Source organism: Micromys minutus (genome assembly GCF_963924665.1).
Source record: "Micromys minutus genome assembly, chromosome: 6".
Taxonomy (NCBI): Eukaryota; Metazoa; Chordata; class Mammalia; order Rodentia; family Muridae; genus Micromys; species Micromys minutus.
The window spans coordinates 70361908-70385856 of NC_137975.1; the positions used below are offsets into that span (position 1 = coordinate 70361908).

The 23949-nt window shown below is 40.2% G+C and overlaps 1 protein-coding gene across 12 annotated transcripts in view; it reads left to right on the plus strand.

The window, feature by feature from the left end:
* Positions 1-6419: 6419 nt before the first annotated feature.
* Positions 6420-23949, plus strand: part of AMPH (amphiphysin) — a gene marked incomplete at both ends in the record, with an annotated part of 190289 nt that continues 172759 nt past the window's right edge. For all 12 annotated transcript variants that reach the window (XM_080918609.1, XM_080918601.1, XM_080918605.1 and 9 more), the window contains one exon: positions 6420-6488. In XM_080918609.1, the coding sequence (XP_080774735.1) occupies positions 6420-6488 (69 nt within the window). The remainder of the gene's footprint in view (positions 6489-23949) is intronic.

Here is a 23949-nt window from a genome sequence, read left to right on the forward strand (position 1 = left end):
TCAATGACCAGTGGCTATCTGACAAAAGCAATATTTGGCTTTTAGCATTTGTCTTTTATAAGTGCTGCATTATTAATATAGCTAAGAAATGATTTGGAGACTTACTAAAATTAGAAAAAGGGGAAAGTGTAGTGATACAGGTAATATTGAATTAGAATATAACATGGGATCAAACTATAGGTGGTTGGTCCAATGTGAAGACTACTGTGATGGTTTGTATGTGCTCAGCCCAGGGAGTGGCAATTTTAGAAGGTGTGGCCCAGTTGGAGTAGGTTTGTCACTGTGGGTGTGGTCTTTAAGACCCTCATTCTAGCTGCCTGGATGCCTGTATTCTGCTAGCAACCTTCAGATGAAGAAGTACAGTTCGAAGCTCCTCCTGCACCATGCCTGCCTGGATGCTGTTATGTTCCATTTTGATGATAATGAACTGATCCTCTGAACCTGTAAGCCAGCCCCAATTAACTGTCCTTATAAGAGTTGTCTTGGTCATGGTGTCTGTTCACAGCAGTAAAGTTGTAATTAAGACAACTACTATGAGTCTGTGCTTGATCACTTGTACCTGAAATTTGCAGGATATTTTTCAGGACATCCTAAATTTACTTTCACTTTCATTTAATATTTGTGACAAAATTAGACTCATTTCATCCTTCAAACAAGGAAGCAAGTATACAAGATAATCATAACTTGAACGAGATCAAAATTCTTGTTATGGTTATCTGAGAGAGTAGATAGAATATCATTGTAACTACCTATAAAAGGACATCAAAAAGACAGTAATTAGAAAGAAGTAACTAATCAAGTCTCAACAGATACAGAATTATAACTCCTATTGAGTACCGACAAACAGCTAGATGTAGGTAGAACACATCTAGGTATGTTCTTCCCTAAGGGTCTTGGTCAAGCCAATGAAACTTTATAAATCAGGAGCTGACAAGTGTCCATGCTATTAAACATATATGAAATGCATTGTGATGACTGTAATTCTGAACTGATTTGGCCATTATCAAAACCCATCCTAACCCACATTTTGAGTCATCACCCAGTTTAGAAGGAAGAAACATGAATTAGAAATAAGGATTTGGTATGGAATTCTGTCTTCTGAAGTTGAAGTGATGATGCCTTTGGAAAACTTTTTATAAATATTAAAAGCTATTTTATCTTCTCAAATTACAAGGTAAATTGATATAAAAACAACGAAATATGTAGGTTTACTACAGAAATTGGAAAGAGCTGTGGTTAAATTTTCATAAACAGTAAACTTATAATTGGTTGAGTGAGTAGCATTTTTTCCTTGACTGGTTAAGAACAAAAGTGTTTATCCTACACCAAAAAGAGTCTTAAGTCCTTAGAAAACTGTGGTCCTGCCCAGTTGTGTCCGAATGAAGACAGAATGCATAAAAGCACAGTCTCACCATTTGCCTATTACATGAAACCAGTGAGTCCCTCTGGTGCTATGGCCTTGCACGTGCTCTAAGGAGTTCTGTGTTTCTGAGAAATGCACTGAGGACATCTGTGGAGCAAAGGGCTGGCCTCATGGTTGGTTATGGGCATCCAACACCCTCTACAACAAGATGCCCATATCACAAGAATATTTAAGTCTTAAGATTATGAAAAAAATACCACTATGTATCATAAAATGCTTGAAGACATAAAACTCGACCTACGTACTTTGCTTCATTCTAGTAGCATTATGGAAAACTTGCACATAGTTTGAAGATTTCTCTTGACTGCATTTAATATTTGGTAAACTAGATTTATGTATTCTGTGAACATTGACACACCTCTGGTATGCCAAGTTTAGAGACTGTGTTGTTTTGTTTTATTTTACAGAAGACAATTTTTTTAATTTATTGTACTAAGACTTTTAACTTTTTACACCAACTAACACTTTAATACACAATATATTATCTTTCAGATCTGTACCCACAAAGACCTTTGCCTGTTAGAGCCCCACAAGGCTTATGACCTAAGAAACAACCCAATTCTATAGTTATGCAGGCAAGATCTCCAGATGATCTAGTTATTCTCAGTTGTCTGAGCTAGAAAAATGGTTCCTGTAAAACAGAACAGCCATGAGGCCTGAAACTTCTCTCATCCTTCAAAATCAGCTGTGTAAGAAAACTATTCTGTTTCAAATAAAGGAAAGTCAGTAATGGCTAAACTACAATCTAGTATCTTAAGTTACAAGGAATAAAATGAAAGCAAAGGTGTACAATGAAATGTTAGAGACAGTATTAAAACACAGGACCTACCTCAATGGCCCGTGGAACCCTAGGGGTACAACTCTATTAAAAGCACAGAACTGAAAGAAGGCACACTTCAGCTCTTTATCCAGATGAAGTGTAGAGGAGTCAGGTGTCCAGTATCAGAAGTGTAGAGGAGAAAAAAGGGAGAGGGGATAAGAGTAAAGCAAATGGAAAAAAAAATAGGTACTTAAGAAAAGTATCATCATCATTGCAAGAAACCCAAGAAGAAAATGGTGTCATCAGTTTGGAGTCAGGCTCATGGTATGAGTGCCAAACACGAGATGAAAGAACTCCCAGCCTTGACTCTGGGATTTTCCATAGTGAGGTCTAACTATTATACTTTTCCTACAAACTCTGACTTCAAAGTGTGCACGTGACATGCACAATTTCACAGCACAAAAGAGCTGATGCACCAACAAAAATTGGGAGTCAGGAGTCTCAGAATCTAGGGGGAGCCAATGACATGCTCACACCCCTTGTTTCACACCCTGCCTCTGAGGACTCAATCATCTTGCAGAGGAACCACAAAACCCCAGTGAACTAGATGTGATGCTTAAATATAAATGCAACTGTAGAAGAAAAAGGTCAGAGAGGCAGGAGAAAGTCCCAGAGGCAAACCAAAAAAGGCACCAAAGCTGTCTGTCTTCACAACTTGGGGGCAAGCATGACCATTGTGAAAAGGCGTGGCCAAGGCTCTGATCCTGTACTAACAATGGTCTGAAGAGCAAGAGAGGGAAGCCCCCAATGACATTCCAGAACTGTTCTACCACAGGCAGATGCATCAAACCTATAGGGAGCGGCAGAGCAGGCAGGGTCAGAGATAAAGTTCTAATGTGAAACTCGAAAATAATCCAGGAATCCCAGGTTCACTCTACTTAAAAAGTGTCTCTGATCTCTGGCACAATGGGTGCCTGGCAACATAAAGCCCATGATCCAGGCTAGTGGGATTTTCAACTATTTACAAAACCTAAGCACCAGCTAGAGTGCTTAGTCAGCAATCCAGAGCACTGAGAACAAGTCCCATGGCAACTTGCAAATACATACCCATCTACCATAGGTAAACTGCGAAAAGTTTGCACCTAACAACTGTTTAACATTAAACACCCGTCCTGCCTTTTGATTGAAATTATCAGGAAATTACAAGACTCCTCCTACAGAACTCGAACTGGGCACCCAAATAATAAGAAATGTTAATAATTTGACATTTTATTTCAGGTGATAAATGCTGAGGTCTCAGGATTTGGCTGGAAGATAATGCAAGAGAGACAAAGGGTGCTTGTGTTGAGGGCTGACAGCTTTGGGAAAAGTACAGCTGGCAGTTGCAATGACTCTTCCCTCTTTGTAAAGAGAGAACATTGTTATCTACAGAGGGAGTTGAGGTCAGCTCACTGCCAGAGCACAGAGGGTGCAGGCACTGATACTGTGACCATGAACTTATAAACTCCAGTGCATTCTGGTCCTTTCTGTCATTGTTAAGGTTGTTTTCTCACAGTCAATAGCTTGGGGCAGAGCTAAAGTTCTTAATCCCTTTTCCTTCACTAGAGAGAACTTACTAAAAATTCCACTTTTCTGAGTTGTCTTTGTCACTGAATGTTGACCAAGGGCAACGTTCAGGGTTTTCCTCATTTCTCTATAAGGTAAACTTGAATTCATGTGGAATTCTCCAAACAGGGAGCCAACCCTCCTTGCTCTGCCCAATACCTCCCAATGTTAGCATCGGGAGTCTTGTATCCTGGGACTCAATTCATTACCAGGCAAATTGGACCAACCGATAATCCTAAGGAAAAGTCATGAAAACAGATTAGCTATTCAAGGTGCTTACTGTGTATAAAATAGTGGAGTTTATTTACCATTCTGTATTCTGGACTTGGAGCTACTATACAGCTCTTCTGCAGGGCTTGGTTGTGTGTGTGTGTGTGTGTGTGTGTCTGTGACTGTATTCAGCCAGGTATGTGTGTGTGTGTGTGTGTGTGTGTGACTGTATTCAGCCAGGTATGTATGTGACTGTATTCACCCAGGTATGTGTGTGTGTGTGTGTGTGTGTGTGTGTGTGTGTGTGTGTGACTGTATTCAGCCAGGTATGTGTGTGTGTGACTGTATTCAGACAGGTATGTGTGTGTGTGTGTGTGTGTGTGTGTGTGTGACTGTATTCAGACAGGTGTGTGTGTGTGTGTGTGTGTGTGTGTGTGTGTGTGTGTGTGAGTGACTGACTGTATTCAGTCAGGGAGTTGGTGGAATAATTGGGATATTCATGTTTCCCTCACCAATGCACTCAAACCCTTCCCTTTCCATATGGCCGCTCCAGAGCCACTGTTAGTTCTTGTTTCATTTTAGTATCCGGGTAGTTGGGTTTCCTATTTGGCTACAGAGGGCTCCACAGAGTGCACAGTCTGTGTAGCTTCTCAAGGCTGAGCCTGTCAGCTGGCACACGGTCTTACATCACATCTTCTGCATTCAAGTGGCAATAGCGTCATCCCAAAGCCAAGACACTGGAACTGTAGTTCACAGAAGAAGAACACTAGAGACCACCTAAGTAGCTTTAGAGGAGGAGCTGGATATTCACGTGTGTTGGTGCCTGCTCGACCTCTGACGTGTGACTGTCAGATGCCACCTTTCTTTCTCTACTCATGGAACCCCAAATGAACCTGAAAACCAAGACATCGCCTGTTGTCAGCGGCTTCTGGAGCTCCTCTACTGCCTTGCCTTCCCCAGGTGCACAGAGGACATATCTTTCTGTTAAAAACCCCGGAAGGGGCCAGCTTTAATCCCACAGATCTGCAGAGGAAGGCAGATCTGTGTGAGTTTGAGGACAGCCTGGTCTCCATAGCAAGTTCCAGGGCAGCCATTGTAACAAGCATGAGAGGTGGGGGTGGGGTGGCTTATAGACAAGTAAAATTAGCTTAGTGAGGAGCCCAAATTCGGCACTACACCCAAGGCCGCACACAGCTGACAACCAGAACCCAGTGACAACACTCACTCAGGATAACCGGACACAGGCACAGATGACGGCCAGTGGATGGATTATAAGAGCAAGGCTCCACTTTGGACATCAAGAGAGACCCTGTCCTGTGGCTGGAGGGTCAGCCCAGGGTTGAACCAGAGACTACTGTTAGAGACTGAACCTGTCCTTTAGCTATGATTTGGGCCACAGATGAGCAACCACGAGGAGACAGGCTTAGGACCCTAGTTAGGAATTTAAAGTGTGAACGTTGTGTGTTGACTCTCAATAAAAATATAACTTTGTCTCCTCTCCCCCTTTCTTGCTTTCGACAGTTGGCTTAGTCAGCAAGATTACATAGAGAGACTTTCTCTCCCAGAACGACTAACGAACACAACTGACTGAAGGTTTCTAAGGGGGCCTCCGTCGACCTGGAGATCTAAAAGTCCTGACTGCTAGTCTCATTTACTGTTTGTTGGGAAAACTGTTGTGCCAGGGTGTTTGTAACGCAGGGATCTGCGAGCGGGCAGCGTGCAGCACGTGTGTGTGGACGCTGACCCTTCTCAACATGGGCTTCCCCACTCCCAAGTGTCACAGTGGCTTCTATACCCCTTCTCTCTTGAAAGTGGCCATGCAGGGACTTCCCACCACCTCAGCCACCCCACCCCACCCCTTGCAACAGACACACACACACACACACACACACACACACACACACACACACACACAGAGGTTTGAGCCTCTGGAGGGTGGATGGATTCTTTCTTTCTCTCAAGATGTTTTGAGGGGGCTGTCATTTGGTGTTTTTTTAGAGCCTTGCAGACTCCTCCCCACCTCCTCCTGATCTTTAATTGGGGGTACAGAATAGTCAAAAAGCCTTTTGACTTTCCTCGTCGTCGCAAACCTGTTAGCCGTGCACCCCCCTCCCCCTAACCCCAGCTGCCTCCAGGCCCTGGGATGGAGGATAGTCTTCCATCTTTATCTCTTTCTGACACTTGGCATTTGGCTTCTTCCCTCTTTCCCTGCACCTCACTACTGGCTCTGTCACCCCTAGTGGCCGACCTAGGCTCTATCTCTTTAAGCCGGTCCTGTCGCCGCGCCCCTCCCTCACCCGTTGCCTCCTCTGCTCCTCACGCATCAACTGCTCCTCCTCCTGCTCCTCCTCCTCCTCCTCTCCTGGGCTCCTCCGCGCCGCTGCCGGCTCTGCTCTTCCAGCTCCGCGGACCGCAGCAGCCATGGCCGACATCAAGACGGGCATCTTCGCCAAAAACGTGCAAAAGCGGCTCAACCGGGCGCAGGAAAAGGTCAGCAGCGGAGGGCGGCGGGCTGCGGGGCAGGTGGCGCGAGGCGGGGCGGGAGCCGATGGCAGTGCTCGCCTGGCTGCAGGGCCCCGGGTTCAGGTGCGCGATGCTGCTAAGCCTGAGCAAGCGCCGGGTGGAGGAGTCCCCTGTCTGCTCCCAGCGACTGCAGCTGGGCAGGATCCATTCAGGCAGCGTGGGCAGAGCCCCGCAGTGGATACGCCGGGAACCCGCAGACCTCACCCCCCCTTCCCCAGTCACTGAGTGCTCCAGACTCCCAGAGTCCACCCAGGGTGGCCACTCTCTTGGGCACGCCTCCGGGGACCACGGGTGGCAGGTGCAGCTGCTCTCTGGCTGCACCCCGAGCGCTCTGCGTTTCTGGGAGCCTCCATCTCTCCGCGCCGCACCTCCTGAGCCCAAGCTCTCCCGCAAGCGGCTCAGGCGTCCACGACCGCAGATCCGGGAGGGAGATTGTCGCATCTCTTCATGGGTGGGGGTGTTGTGGTTATTTGAGTGAGGTCGGTCGAAACGAACGACTTAAGCAAAGAAGACACCCCAGATGTGCGTGGACCAATGGGATGGATAATAAACAACCAACACCTTAGTACAGTGGTGAATTGGTGAACTGGAGTTCAAGAGAATGCACATTTCTCCCTAAGTATCCGTGTCATTTTTTTAAGCCAATGCCCTCTGGAAGGTCAAAAATAAACAACCTCGACCTCGGGGTTTTCTGCACATCTCTGCACAAAATGCTTGTTTCTCTGTTTAAGAAGTACCAAAACCAAACCTACTCCCATCAGAGGCACTGAGGTCGCAGTGTTTTGCAAGCCTAGGAATAAATTAGCTTTTGTAATTTATGTCTCTTCAGGAGAGATGTGATCTATAGCTAGTCCAGCTCTGGACAGTCGTGTGTGTGTGTGTGTGTGTGTGTGTGTGTGTGTGTGTGCGCGCGCGCGCGTGCATTTTACAGGCACTGGCCTTTCTAGCTTCCCTGATTTCTGTATCTGATCCCTATGAGGTTTTCGTTTGTCCTGAGGAAAGGACGTTTGTATTGGAGCTTGAATATTGTATTTGAAAGTCAACCTGGGCTAGTGGTAAGTAGAGCTGCGTTTGCTTCATATGACATTAATTCCTGTCCCTGGGATGAGGATGTCTGCCGCTTTCTTCTATTTCCGGAAACCAGATTTTCCTCATTCCTCACTCTGACAACCCTTGCCCGCTTTAGAAGTTCGAGTTGCCCCAAAGGCCGAGCGCAGGAGCAGGAACTCTGCCAGGCTCGGTGGCTAGGTGGCTGTCCGTTGCCCTCTCTGCCTGCGCACATGCGCCTTCCCAGCACTCTAAGAGGATTGTATTGCTTTTAATATCTACTCAAGCTCATCCTGAACTCCAGGATCCTCCCCCTGCCACTCCCTCGGAAGCTGAATTAGACAAGAAACCCTGGTCGCTTTCCAGGTAATAGCCAGATATCAGCTGTTTCCCAAACAGGAGATTTGGACAAGACTTTGGCGTCGTTTTCCCACATTTTATTTCACCCACTTTTAGGTTCCCCTCCCCCTAAAATAATCACTTAAAATCTTTTCGCCGACTAGGCTTTCCATCTGTGAAGTAATTTTGTGATATGGTCTGCTTTTTCACATATTAATCTAGGTCACCAGCTGTTAATATGGTCCAAACAAATGAAGGGAGCTGTAATGTTTCTGACAGAGCGTCCTGGCCTGTACAAACTGTTGAAAACCCATTTCTTCATGCTTAAGGTCAAATGCATATTACTTCTAAAACTGGGGGTTCATAGTTCCTTTCACAGGGCTTCAAGTCTCCTATTTTCTTCCCTGAGATCATTGCTTATATATCGTGCTTGTACTGTGAAAGGAACTTCAGATGCCCAGGATCTGAGAGGAGGGGTTCTGCGCCCTCTTTGAACCTGGGCAGCACTGGGGTGTGAGATATGGGAGAGGATACAGCTGCCCAGCAAAGCCCACCTGGCAGCTGTGCATGCTGGAATTTCCCAATTGGTTCCCTTGTCCGCTTCTTTGCTCTCTTCCTCCCAGTGCAGATACCCCATCTCACTAATTAGATGCAGACATGTTTGCCAGACCCTTGGCGCCTTGCTCTGTTAAGGCAAATTTTATTAAGGAAGGTTGACATACATGTGGACTTATCTATATGACTGAGCAGGCTTACATATACATGTGTACATGTCTTTATGACTGAACAGGCTTACACATACATGTGCACATGTCTATACTACTGAACAGGCTTATGATGCAGCTGGTGAAGTCATTTATTTCATTTTATAATTGTGAACAATCTTCCATCCGTGTACATATTTTACATCAGCACATAAATGACTGAATTTAATATGGGAGCATATAGACTTTAATGAATTTAATATGGGAGCATATAGACTTTAATGAATTTAATATGGGAGCATATAGACTTTAATGAATTTAATATGGGAGTATATAGACTTTAATGAATTTAATATGGGAGTATATAGACTTTAATGAATTTAATATGGGAGCATATAGACTTTAATGAATTTAATATGGGAGCATATAGACTTTAATGAATTCCACTTTTGCATATTATTTCTCAGTTGTTTCTTCATGTAAATGCAAGTCAGTAAGATTATGAAGAATATCTGTGCACAATCTTAATCATGACCTTAGGTTAAATTCTAAGAAAACACATATTTTCATTATGGCTGAGTTGCTTCCTGACTATTTATACTTTTTTCCTTCCATCAGTCCATGGGACACGAGCCAACACTGAGCTATAACATGTAGATGTATCACTGGGAAAAGTAGTTTATTATTAATACCTTTTGCTTACACTTTGAGAACGGAACTGTTACATTACCCTTCATTCTCACTGTGAAATTTTATGTTATGACTCCTTTTTCACAGTCTCCTTCTTGTTATATGTAAGATCAACGATGCTACTAATTTTAAGGCAAAAACATTTTTCTACCTTTTCATTTACTTTTAAAAGGTCTTTTTATAATAATGAGTGTCTATGTTTATGGCAGGATGCATTAATCTATCAACTGGGCTGTATGGCTCGTCTTTGAGGTAAGTCAGGATCCTGCTGACTGTCAGAAAATTCAAACTGACTTAAAGAAAAGAGGAATTTAACCACTTATAATAAAACTAGACAATAACTTACATTTGGACCTTGCATAGACATTTGAATGATCTTTACTATGTTAATTTGTATGTATTAAGCTATATGCCTATGCATCCTTACACATGCATGATTGTATACATATATGTGTATTATACATTTTAACTTATTTAATGCAGATATCTTCACAACTCTCATATGTAGATTAGAAAGAAGTTGACAACACAATGAATTTGTAGCAAATCTGCTTTACACTTGAGCAGTCCAGGGCTTGCACGCTGCTCTCCCACAGTACCATATTTCAATTAACACCAGACAAATTTGAGTCCTCCATGTAGTCAGGGCTTGGGAGTCTTTCTACTTCCTTCTCTTAGTGGCTCCAGGAAAGCACATTTCTTTCCTTCAGAGTTTCCACAGAATTTTTTTTTGGGGGGGTGGAGGTGGTGACATTCCCTTGTCCTCAGTGGATCTGGCATCTATCTCTAAAGGAGAAATTTTTCCATGACTAAAGACTAAGACCATAGTTGATTAGACCCAAGTCATAAGCCATTGCTAGAATAGCTGGGGACTGGGAGGCCTTGAACTGTGTGGACTCACAGTGGAGAAAGAGAAAGACTTCAGAGTGCAGAAGAAAGTAGGTTCTGAGCTAGCAGGATGAAAGCTGCCATTGAGGGTTTTATAAGCACCACGTATTTAATCATTAACCATTTCATATTTAAAAATTTTCATCAAATTAATGTACCCATTACTTAAATCAAATATTAGTAAGAAATACTTAACCGTGTCTTTTCCTGTCCTCCCCAACCTCTAGCTCTGATCTGTTACTAACCACAAGATTTTTAAAAATTATGCTTTTACAGCTATTGATTGATTTCTGTGTGAATACATACTTGAAAGTGACAGACCAGCACCCGGGCCATCACACTGCCCTCTTTTACACATTGCATGCTGTAGCAAAGATAAACTCAGCTGCCGAGGGTCTGCATATGGATATCCGCACGTGCCCCCAGATCAAGTTGCTGAATGGCTTATGCCATTCTAGACACTGGTCTGTCCTCTTGTCTTTCAGTTCTTTGTATTTTTGTGTTCAAGCTTTTTAATTCCCCTGGTGTTGGTCCCGTTAAGAGCATCTTTTCCTCACTTGCCAATTATTGGTAATTTTGTTTGTTTGCTTTAGAGACTTGTCTCTTAAAGTCTGTTGCTTCTCCTTGTGCGCCTTGTATTTTTCTTGTATGTAAATATATTCATCTGTTGTCGTATTTTGTCGTATTTTGTGATTATTTTCTCCCTCGATTATGCTACCATACCAAGCAGTAAATACATCACCTTAAGGGAGCCTTAAATGTCACGTTTCCTCCAAGTTTTGTGAAATTGTAAGGATTTTGCTGTTTGTCTGCTTGGTTCTTCTGTGAAAATATATCATTTTTATGTGTCCTGTCCATGATAGAAACTTTGTAATTATTAGGTTGAACTGTGTTGAATTTCCATTTTGATAAGTCAGTCAGATATTGATAGATTCATGTGGTTCTTTCTAGTGTCAGTTGAGTGAAATGAGAAAAATATGTTGTCTCCCAGCACATGCCTAATAGTGTGGCATGTGGGTTTTCTGAGAATTCTTCCTTTGCTGATGGTGACATTTGGGTTTATTATTAGGTGTGAACAAAGTGGTTACCAGTATTTGTGCATATATATGTGCATTTGTTTGCCTAGAATATTCTTTCTGTGAGTCAGGAGTCTTTTCTACAGAAGAATAGATTATCTGGTTGTGATTATGTCTGCGGATACTAAGAATACTCAATTTCTGGAACGCCTCATGATTTTGCCTAATTTCCCGAAGGCCCTGGTGTTGCCTACTTCAAACCTTTAACTCCTTCCCAATACCTATTGTTCACCAAAAAGCATATATTGGAAACTTAATTCCCAAACAGCAGAATTGTGAGGAGGGGTTTGATGGGAGGAGCTTAGGTCATGCGAAATTTGGTTTCAGGGATGGATGGATGCTAATTAACTAGGGCTTGCAGCTGTCTGTGGTCTATTGGTCTCTCTGTCTCTGTCTCTCTGTCTGTCTCTCTGTCTCTCTCTCTGTCTCTCTCCCACTCTCTCTTTCATCAGCCTTCTGCTACCTGGATAATAAAAGATGAAATGAAGGCTCTGGCCATACCCTAGCTCCTCTGCCTTAGACTTCTCAACCTCTGAAACTGTGAGAATAGAGCTCTGTTCATTATAAAGCATATACTTTCAGGCATTCTGTTACAGGATCACAAGCCAGGCTGTCCTCTGCTAAGATGGCCCCGCCCCATCTAGTTGAATTTGAAATTGTGAAAATGAAAATAATAGTGACTATGACATTCTTATTGGACCGAGGGCTACACCCATCTTCTTTCCACAAAGCCATGTGCTCATGCGTCTTTCTTCTCCAGCATGAGCAGACTTGAGAATTAGGAACACAGGAAGTCATGTTCCAACAGTAGTGGGTGTGGCCATTATGTTTTGTAACATGACTTATTTGAGGGACCTATGAATATTGATATGTAATATGTACACACATGCAAAACATATATAGACTTTGATAATATGTATAATCAAATATATTTGTGTATAACCCATGTATGTATATGTATACACACATCATTAAGTTTTACATAAAAGAATAATTTGAAGTACTTTGAAAAGGAGAGACTAAGTATTAGAACATGTATTTTTTAAATTATGTATTTTTAACACTTCTTCAAGAATTTTCCATATAATTATTCAAATGTTATTAGCATTTTCTAGACTTTTATAGTAGAGGTCATCTGAGTAGAACTCCTAACGAAGTGAGTATCCTGAAAGGTTTCTGTCCAGGGAATGAAGATATAAAACTTCCTAAGTCATAAGTACAGTTTTCCCAACATTCTTAATAATGGTGAACATTGCAGGATGAAAATGCTGTCCTCAGAGAGTTCAATAATACTTATAAAAGATTGCAATGCTGTACATATAAACATATACATACAGATGGTGTTGTGAAGAATTAAAGTGCTAATAATTGCAACTTCTGAGAATACATTAGCGGGCTGCCTTTCAACATGAAAATGCTAAGCCTGCATTCTTATTGATTCCCAGTCTAAATTTAAGCCTTCTCTGTAGCTGGAGTTGTACTTCCTGCACACAGAAACAGCTCCGATCTGGGAAGCTGTATGAAGCCACAGATAAGCTCTGTGTTTGAAGTTGTCTTTCCTCCATAAGCACCTAGTGGCCTTGATTACCTTGACACTATGTAGGACAGATGTATAAAAATCAGAACCCAGCATTTTAGTCATTTTCATCTTATTCTGATGTAGTTATTTAGTTGAAAGCCTAATATATCAGTGAAAAAACTTGAATATAAGACAATGGCACATATTAGTAAACACATATGCGTTTCCTGTATTAAAGTGTCTTTAATTTAATGAAATGCCCAAGGCACTGAATAAATTCTCCCTGTCATGGCATCTAACCCTGTCTAGTACAGGATGCTAGGTTGATACAATCAATAATTATCCTATTGCCAAGTTAACATAGCCAAAGTTTTTACTTCAGTTGGAGATTTGTTAAGAATTCGACACTTGAACAGCCTCGTCTACACAGTGAGTGAGACTATATTCATAAATAATATGAAGGATCATCTCAAGTTTCTCCTGCTCTGCAGCCTCTGCAATGTCTTTATAAATACTGTCATTCTGATGATTTTAGCAACCAATAGCTTTGCACACATAAGAGTCATCAAAAGGGATTTATAATGCTACAATAGACCATTTTACTCAAGAGTTGACTAGTCATTAAAGTTTATCTGTGATTCCCCCCAAAAAACAATCTAATGTGTGAAAGGCACTTGCTAAAAACATACCATCTATAATAATAATAATAATAATAATAATAATAATAATAATAATAATAATAATAATAATTATAACAATAAGTAATAATAATAACAACAATGTCAACCATAATAAATTTAGTTCATATTTATTAATGTAAATGCTATTTATAATTATTATTTAATAATTATTAAATTAAGTATTTATGGTAACTGCATAAAGCAAGTCTTTTCAGGCCATTTATTTTTTAAGATTTCAGATGATTTTGTATTTTAAGCAATTGAGAATTTTTAAGTTATGGTATAGATGTGAATTTTAGACATAATACTGCATTATTTGAACATAATTTTCTCTTATTGTGACATTCATTTGGTTATGTGGTTGATCTGGACACGAACTTTCTATAGTTTATACCTATACTTGAAAGAAAGCCATCAACTAAATTGTCGTCCACATACACACAGAACTGCAGGAGTAGAAGAAGCCTGTAACTTGACACATAAAAGAAACTGCGTCATTATTCATAAAAAATTAAAAAATTCACAAGGGAAAAGATAGTTTGCTATGCAGGGAAATATCCTAGAATCAGAGGCTTGGAAACCTTTCGATGAAGAAGGTTGATATTAAGTTAAGATCTTTAGGATACATAGGGTAGAAATGAGGGAAACATAGACTCAGGAAATACTCCATGACTCTTGCTCTTTGCCTGTATCCATTGAGCATAAATCGGAGTTGTAATATAGAGTATAGAGTTAACTGTAAATATTGACTCTGACAGCTTCCATCATTTAGACATTAACTATGCAAAAGAGACACAATTAACATGTTCCAACCTTAGTAACAGCTGATCTTTAGTGCAATAAGATTCCAGCTCATATACTGAAGGGTTCTTCAGGGGCACACTTGCCCCACTGGCACACAGTCAAGACAGTGGGTCAAGAGATGGCTCACTCTCTGAATTAGTAGTCATAAAAACCCCTTTTTACCAAGCAGTAAACTCCAACTCAAGCAGCTTTCATTAAACTACCAGACGTTCAAAATAAAATTCTCAAATGTTACACATATAGGAAGACTATTTTTGTCTCTAAAAGGTTTGATCACATTGGAAATCTTCACGGTTAATTAGCTGTTTATGTATGTGTGTATATGCAGTTATTTTGGCACATTCATGTAGAAGAGAAAAAGGAGTAGGTGGCGGGCGGGGATGAACATTGTCAAGGCTAGTGCCAATTTGTTTTTGGTGGACATTGCCTTGCTTACCCAGTAGACAGTGGTCATAGATCTATGAATAGTCAGTATGAAAGGATTTACAGGTTGGGAGGAAAATCTAGTTGAAGTAGTCTTCTCAATGATATCGTATCATGGTTGCAAACTCTTAACTATCACAGATGGACCAAGCTTTGTAGGCTCTCCTCATTCTTGATAGTATGGCCGAGAATGTTGAAGAACAAGGTGATGCCCTTGATCTAACGTTCCTCAGTATCTGAATCATTGCTATGTAATGTGCTGATTCCCTAACCTACAGATTCTATAGTACAAGATTTACTTTCCTAGTATCTCTGTTCAATGAGGGAAACGTTTCTAGATTTACCGTTCATCCTTCACAGAAAATGGTTGTGTCCATTGGGATCATTAGTGTTCCTGAACTGTGAGGTTTAACATACGACCCACATCTCAGAACCCTATTGGGAATCCACATTGGTTCACAATTACTCCTTAACCACAGGAAGAACCTGAGAACAAACTACTTCCATGTAGTGTGACTAAAATTGCTCAGATTCTTAGCCCCAGATTCCACTTTTCCAAATTAGAATTTCTTAAATAAGACTCGAGCAGACATATTTAAGTATGTTTTTTTGGTGGTTCTCTGCACAGCACAGTGCTTTTAGGTTGAGTGTTTACTTTCAGCTTCTTTTTTTAATGAGCTTGTGGTATTCTAATATGGATGCTAAGTAAACTTGCCTCCAATGTAGTAGAGAAGTCGGTAAACACTGCCCCATAGGATGCTTTAGAATATCCCTATTCTTCAAAAAGCCTACGTAAATGTCAAAGATACCATTCAGTTTTCTGGAAGCCAAATTGGCTTCCAGTTACTTCTGGAAGTATGTCAAAGACCAAATGGCTTCCTTGTTGGGAATGAGGTACATGCTTGGATGCTTGCATGACATCATGTAGGCTGTGTGATCTGATTCTACACAGAACGGTCTTAATAGCAGAGCTAGTTGATACAGGAATTTTAGCAGACATAGGAAGATGAAATTCTGGCTAACTGTTGGCTTTTTTTTTTAAAGATAGCAGTGGATGCAGGAGTTGGAGAAATATTTGCAATTACTCATTATGTCTGTTTTGTTATGGTATGAAAAATAATTAAATTGCTTGAAGTGGAGACAAGAAGTGATCAAAACTCAGAGGAAGATTTGGATCTATTAGGAAAGATTCTCTGTTTTCCAGGAAACATTTTTTTTTTTAATTATTGTTTTCTTGAGGCTTGTGTCCACTCTTCACAGCAGACATTGCTTCATAGTTTCTCAGGATGCCTTTATTGACTTTGATCTAGGTAGTGAAGGCTTAAGACAATAGAGATGTGTTCTCTCCTCCCTTGTGTTTTTACAAGAGTTCAAAAGATTATTGTTAATTTTATTTTTCAAACGTTGGGAGGATTCATCTGCAAGGCAATCTAGGCTCAGGTTGTTTTTATTTCTGGGAAACTTACGATTACTATTAGAACCTTTTTATACAGATAAAGTCTATTGAGACTGTATCTACTTTAGTTTGCCTCTGTGAATTTTGCCTAGTGACTTTAAATAGATAAAATGGTACAGTACTACTTATCTGACACGTACTAAAAACTGACATGTCTCAATGTAAGAATTGTGCAAAGCTAGGCCTGGCAGTGCCTGCCAGTCATGCCAGATGGGATGAAGGCAAAAGAGCAAGAACTCACTCTCACTCCCATCTACAGAGCTTGTTAGAGGCCAGCCTGGGCTTCTGATATCAACAATTCTTTATACATTCTCCATACGATTCCTTTAGAAAGTACTTGACTTACAAATCTTGTCTTTTATTTACTTAGTGTAAGTTGAAGGACCAAGTTTTATATGTTAATACTGTCACTTTAAAATTTTATTTGTAACTTGTGCCATTAGTGTCTTGTCTAAAAAGTCTTTGTGTAGTCCAAGGGCACAAAGATGTTCTTCAATTCAATTTGTAGTTTTAGCCTTAAACTAGGTATGTGATGCTCTAGGGATAAAGTTTGGACCCGAGTGTGAGGGGTGTGATTATCTTCCTGTTTTATTTTGTGTTTTTTGATTGATTGGATTTTGAGGCACACATATGTACAATTTTTCTCAGAATCATTTGTTGTAAAAATTTTCAGTTCCCTAGCATATTGTATAAGTAACTTTATCAAATGGCATCTGACTATGTGCACATGAGGACAAGTGGCTTAACATTGGTCAAGTCCTGGTGCTCATCATTTTCTTAAAGCTGTATCATGCTGCCTTATGGTATTACATTGAAATTGCATAATTAGCTCCCCCAACACTGTTTTTTTAAAGTGTATTTGCTCCCTTAGATGTTTTGTGGAGCCAACAGTGTTGGGAACAAGTTGACAATTATTTCAAAAATCAGAAGGAATATTTGAATAAAGGCTACTTTGAATGAATATAGGAAAGATTATTATACTAACAGCATTTGGACCTTCATTCCACAAACAGAATGTTTTCTCATTTATTTATTTTATTTAGTTTTCGGCAATAAACAATAGTCTTTTGTATACACATCTTATTCTTGTTAACTTTATTTCTAAGTATGTTCTTCTTTCATACTAATTGTAAACCTACTGTCTTGGGAAATAACTAGAGTTCTGTGAGAACTCTATTTTTTTTTTTTTTCTGAAGGTGGTACTCCAGTGTGTGGGTTAGGTTTTTATCAGGTTAACACAAACCATGATCATCTAGGAAGTAGGAAAATAAATTGAATAAAACTGGGAATATAATTGCTTCTATCAGATTGTACCATGGGCATACCTGTGGAGGATTTACTTGAATAATGATTGATGTGTGAGGACTAAGCTTGCTGTGGGTGTATTACCTCTAGGCAGGTTTTGGGGTTGTATGAAAAAGCAAGATGAGCAAGCCATGAAGAGAAATCCCATAAAGAAGTCCCGCTCTTTGGTTGTATCAGCTCCCTCTTATGATGGACTGTGAGCTGTGGGACAAAATAAACTTTCTTCTCCACGTTGCTCTTCATTATTGTACTGGCAGGTTTTGTGTCAACTTGACACAAGCTGGAGTTATCACAGAGAAAGGAACCACCCTTGAGATCCAGCTGTAAGGCATTTTCTCACCTAGTGATCAAGAGGGGAGGGCCCAGCCCATTGTGGGTGGTGCTATCCCTGGGCTGGTAGACCTGGGATTTTTAAGAAATCAGGTTGAGCAAGCCAGGGGAAGCAAGCCAGTAAATGACATCCCTCCATGGCCTCTGCATCAGCTCCTGCTTCCTGACCTGCTTGAGTTCCAGTCCTGACTTCCTCTGGTGATGAACAGCAATGTGGAAGCATAAGCTGAATAAAATTGGCACAGTTTTTGGTATTTCTACAGAATTAAATGTTAGCTATTTTAATTTGTTTGGATGTCAGGGTTTTTTTTCAAGGTGGCACATTTAGAAAAGGTGACAACTTTAAAATAGATAGCAAAAGGAAGCTGTAAGTATATTCTGCACATGTCTATTTGGTCCAGATAAGGAGGCACCATGTTTGAACTGAGAACTCCTTGCACGCAGCACATTTTCCTTTAGTCACAGGTGTTCTGATGAGCTGCCTCTGCCTTCCTGGTCCTGAGAGCATCTGCAACCTTGTACATAGGTATGTGAGCCTCCGCCTCAGCCATTCGGGGAAAACACAGAACCTTCTGAGAATCGTTGATTCTCTTTCCTGGAAAGACACATCTAGCTGTAGAAAGAAAGACACCCAGCCTGTCCCTTTTCTCTGGGAGTTCTGAATGTACCAGTATTTCTGAGAAACAAAACAACATAAAACAAAAAAGCTGTTGAGACTGCAGGTAAGGACTTGGCTACAGCTTATAGAAGTTCAGCTCTGTCCTGCTTCAAGCTCCAAACATGTCTTTGCGATTCCAGTAGCCTCTTCACAATTATTTAACAATGATGGCATTAAATAAAACAAAAAAGCAGTCTTACTAGAGGACCATTGAGTTTCCAACATTTAAATTCATTGCTTGTTGGAATGTCGCTTAGATCCTGTAATGGATGCTCATGTGTAAGTTCTAGAAAGCAGTTGGCTTCAGAGAATACTGGAGATTTTAGTATATGATAAAAGTCAAACGTTTCATGCCATGCCTGTACGTTAGAACACATCCTCAGCACACAGGAGGGACTGTTTTTCAAATCACAGAGTTCTGACAAACTCTACTCTCTGTAGACTGTATTCCACGGGACTGTCTCTCTGCTTCAAATGTCCTTCTATTCACTTGTCTCTTATGAGAGTCCCTCATTTCTTCTGTGCAATGCTCATTTTCCCTTTCACTACATTTGACTATAGTAAGTTTTAGGAGATGCTTATGGAATGAATGAACTGATGATTGTTGGGCTATATTTGATGTTTGCTAAAACTAAACTGTTATTTTAGAAATGGGTTTCTAAGAATATGAATGCAACCTAGAATCTTAACCCTGAAATGTGTATGTGTGTGTGTGTGTGTGTGTGTGTGTGTATGTGTGTATGTGTGTGTGTGTGTGTGTGTGTGTGTGTGTGTGCTTCATACCATGTAATCCACATTTTCTTAAAAGAGATTTTTAGTTTTTTTTAAGTTGAGATGAGATTAGCTTTAGATGTACATCTTTCTTTCTTTTTTCTTTTTTTTCTTTCTTTCTTTCTTTCTTTTTTTTTTTTTTTCTCATCATGCTTGGAGAAGATAGGTTTGAGGATGGACCATAGTTGGAAGCAGATCCTTCACTCACTGTTCTCATAGAGTACTAGTGAGGGCCTCAAATCTATCCATGCAGAGCTGACAGCTGTCCATTACCCTCCTGAGCTAGTGGCCACTGTGGGTGAACCAGGCAAGAGGAATTCTAGATCAACGGGAGGATCAGAGGAATCCCAAGCATGCCCATTAAGGTCCTCAAGGGCCTTTTCCAGTGGTATAGTAAAACAGAAATAAAAGAACACCTTCATGGATGATGCGAGCCGTTTCATACAAAGTCAGTTGTGTGTGAGAACTGTGTGTGCTGTGTACATGTGTCTGCCTTTTATTGTACTGTCTGGTGCCGAGAGCAGTTGCTATTTGAGACAGCCCTAAATTCAGAGAGCTGAGCTAATTTCAGCAACACGCCCCTCTCTCAGCTTTGCAATGCAATGCTCTGCTTTCTCACCAGCATCTTATTTTTCTAGCCAGTGGGGAAACAGTCCAAGAGCTCATTTGTTTTTAAGCCTTAAGTCCTTGCTTTATCTTTAAGTAACACACTTTGCTACAATTGCCCCAAGCAAAGCAGTTAATAAAATAAAAAAAGCCCACAGTTCATTGAAATTGTTGGTTTTGTTTAGAAAACACATTTCTCCTTTGTCACCTTTTCTTTAGAAACATTTCATTTCAAGTGTTGTTTTCACAAGGTGAAATGGACAGGTTGGAAGTTACTGTAGTGGCCTGTATCCAATTGCTGATGCAGCAGTTTGGCCATGTGGTTTAAAGGGATGAGCTACCAAGGTATTTGTATTGTGCATAGAATGTTCCTTGTCACACAGAGGTCCCCTTTCCACTCACTCTTTTTTTGCCTGAGCCCTTACTGCTGGGTCTTCTGTAGGACATTAGGATCGATAGGCAGTATCTGTAATGACAGTAATATCCGCATATTGAAGAATTGGAAACATACATGATGTAGTGGTTTGAATGAAGCCCTATGGGCTCATATGTTTGAGTACCAGGTCCTCAGTTGGTGGAACTGTTTGGGAAGGATGAGGAGGTGTGTCACTGGGGGCAAGGTTAGAGAATTCGAAAGACTTGTGTCATTGCCATTGTGCTCTATGCTCCCTGCAGATGGATCAAATGTAATGTCTCAGCTCCTGCTCCCGTGTCCTGCTGCCATGTCCTCACTGTGCCATCAAAATGCTAACCTAGCCCCAGAGACACTCCAATATACAACAAAGACGTATGCACCACAATGTTCATAGCAGCCCTATTTATAATAGCCAGAAGCTGGAAAGAACCCAGATGTCCTTCAGTAGATGAATGGATACAAAAATTGTGGTACATATACACAATGGAATACTACTCAGCCACCAGAAACAATGACTTAACCAAATTCTTAAGAAAATGGCTGCATCTAGAGAATATCATCCTGAGTGAGATAACCCAGTCACAAAAGAACAGACATAATATGCAGTCACTGATAATGGGATACTAACCCCAGAAAGCTCTGAACCCCCCAGAAACAGCTCACAGACTGCGTGAAGTTCAAGAGAAAAAAAAAGACATTATGCTCAATCCTTACACGCCAAGAAAACGTTGACTAATACCGGGTTACATCCTGTTTTACATGTACTTTTTGCTCATTGTAACTAGTAAGACCTTAATACACACTATCAAACCTTTGAAAAAAAAAGCCAAGCACTGAAAAAAAAGCTAACCTAGCCCCAGAAATGTAAGCCCAGTTAAACTCTTCCCTTTATGAGTTGCCCTGGTTATGGCTTTTTATCACATCAATAGAACACTAATGCATTTAGACATGCATAACTATTCTCCTTTTCTCTTTCTTTTTTCTTTTAAATTGAACAACTTTATTTTTAAAAACAAAGATAAATTTACAGGTTTTAAGCATTTTTGCATAAAAGTATACAAATACATTTTTGTCAGTATTTGATTTTTTTTTAAGGATTGATAGTGTGCATTAAAATCTTAATAGTTACACTGAGCATAAAGAACATGTAAAACAAGATGTAACCTGGAAATAGTCAAAATTTTCTTGGTGTGTAAAGATTAAGCATAATGTTTTTTCTTTTTCTTTTTGGCCTTTGTTTTCTCTTAAATTTCATATAGTCTGTGAGTTGTTTCTGTGGTGTTCAGAGCTTTCTGGGGTTAATATCCCACTATCAGTGACTGCATATTATGTCTGTTCTTTTGTGACTGGGTTACCTCACTCAGGATGATATTCTCTAGATGCATCCATTTTCTTAAGAATTTCATAAGGGCATTGTTTCTGATAGCTGAGTAGTACTCCATTGTGTAAATATACCACAATTTTTGTATCCATTCATCTACTGAAGGACATCTGGGTTCTTTCCAGCTTCTGGCTATTATAAATAGGGCTGATATAAACATTCTGGTTCATGTGTCTCTGTTGTGTGTTGGAGCGTCTCTGGGGTATATGCCCAGAAGTGGAATAACTGGGTCTTCAGGTAGTACTATGTCCAATTTTCTGAGGAACCCCCAGACTGATTTCCAGAGTGGTTGTACCAGTTTACAACCTCACCAACAGGGAGAAGAGTTCTTTCTCCACATCCTCGTCAGCATCTGCTGTTATCTGAATATTTGATCTTAGCAAGTCTGATGGGTGTGAGGTGGAATCTTAGGGTTGTTTTGATTTTCATTTCCCTGATGACTAAGGATGTTGAGCACTTCCTTAGATGCTTCTCAGCCATTCGATATTCCTCAATTGAGAACTTTTTGTTTAGCTCTGTACCCCATTTTTAATAGGGTTGTTTGATTCTCTGGTGTCTAACTTCTTGAGTTATTTGTATACCTTGGATATTAGGCCTCTATCAGATGTGGGTTTGGTAAAGATCTTTACCCAATCTGTTGGCTGCCATTTTGTTTTTTTGACAGTATCCTTAGTCTTACAGAAACTTTGCAATCTTATTAAGTCCCATTTATTGATATTTGACCTTACAACACGAGCCATTGGTGTTCTGTTCAGGAAATTTTCTCCTGTGCCTATGTGTTCTACAGTTTTCCCTACTTTTTCTTCTAATAATTTCAGTGTACCTGGTTTAATGTGGAGATCTTTGATCCACTTGCACTTGAGCTTTGTACAAGGATATAAGAAAGGGTCTGTTTTCATTCTTGTGCATGCTGAGTGCCAGTTGGACCAGCACCATTTATTTAAGAGGCTGTCCTTTTTCCATTGAATGTTTACAGCTCCTTTGTCAAAAATCAATTGTCCATATATGTGAGGGCTCATTTCTGGATCTTCTATTCTATTCAATTGATTCACGTGCCTATCACTGTACTAGCACCATGCAGTTTTTAACACAATTACCTTGTAATATAGCTTGAGGTCAGGGATGGTGATTCTCCCAGATATTTTCTTGTTGTTGAGGATGGATTTTGCTATTCTAGGTTTTTTGTTATTCCAGAAGAATTTGCAAATTGCTCTTTCCAACTATATGAAGAACTGGGTTGGAATTTTAATGGGGATTGTATTGAATCTGTAGATTCTTTTGGTAAGATGGCCATTTTTACAGTGTTGATTCTTCCATTCCATGAGCATGGAAGATCTTTTCATTTTATGAAATCTTACTCAGTTTCCTTCTTTAGAGACTTGAAGTTCTTGTTATACATGTCCTTCACTTGCTTAGTTAGAGTGCTACCAAGGTATTTCATATTGTTTGTGACTATTGTGCAGGGTATCTTTTCCCTAATTTCTTTCTCTGCATGTTTATCCTTTGAGTAGAGGAAGGCTATTAATTTGTTTGAGTTAATTTTATATCCAGCCACTTTGCTGAACTTGTTTATCAGCTGTAGAAGTTCTCTGGTTGAACTTTTGGGGTCACTTATGTACACTGTCATGTCATCTGCAAACATTGATGTTTTTACTTCTTCCTTTCCAATTTGTATCCCTTTGATTTACTTTTGCTGTCCAATTGCTCTAGCCAGGACTTCCAGTACTATGTTGAATAGGTAGGGGGAGAGTGGGCAGCCTTGTCTAGCCCCTGATTTTAGTGGGATTGCTTCAAGTTTCTCACTGTTAAGTTTGATGTTGGCTATTGGTTTGCGATATATTGCTTTTATTATGTTTAGGTATGGGCCTTGGATTCCTGTTCTTACCAAGACTTTTAACATGAAGGGGTGTTGAATTTTGTCAAATGCTTTCTCAGCATCCAGTGAGATGCCCGTGTGGTTTTTTTCTTTGAGTTTGTTTATATGGTGGATTATGTTGATGGATTTCCATATATTAAATCATCCCTGCATCCCATGGATGAAGCCTACTTGGTCATGGTAAATGATTATTTTGATTTGTTTTTGGATTTGGTTTTCAAGGATTTTGTTGAGTATTTTTTCATCAATGTTCATGAGTGAGATTGGTCTGAAGTTCTCTTTCCTTGTAGGGTCTTTGTGTGGTTTAGGAACAAGGGTTATTGTAGCCTCAAAAAATGAGTTAGGTATTGTTCCATCTGACTCTATTTTGTGGAATAATTTGGAGAGTATTGGTATTAGGTAGTCAATAAATGTCTGATAGAATTCTGCACTGAACCCATCTGGACCTGGGCTTTTTTTT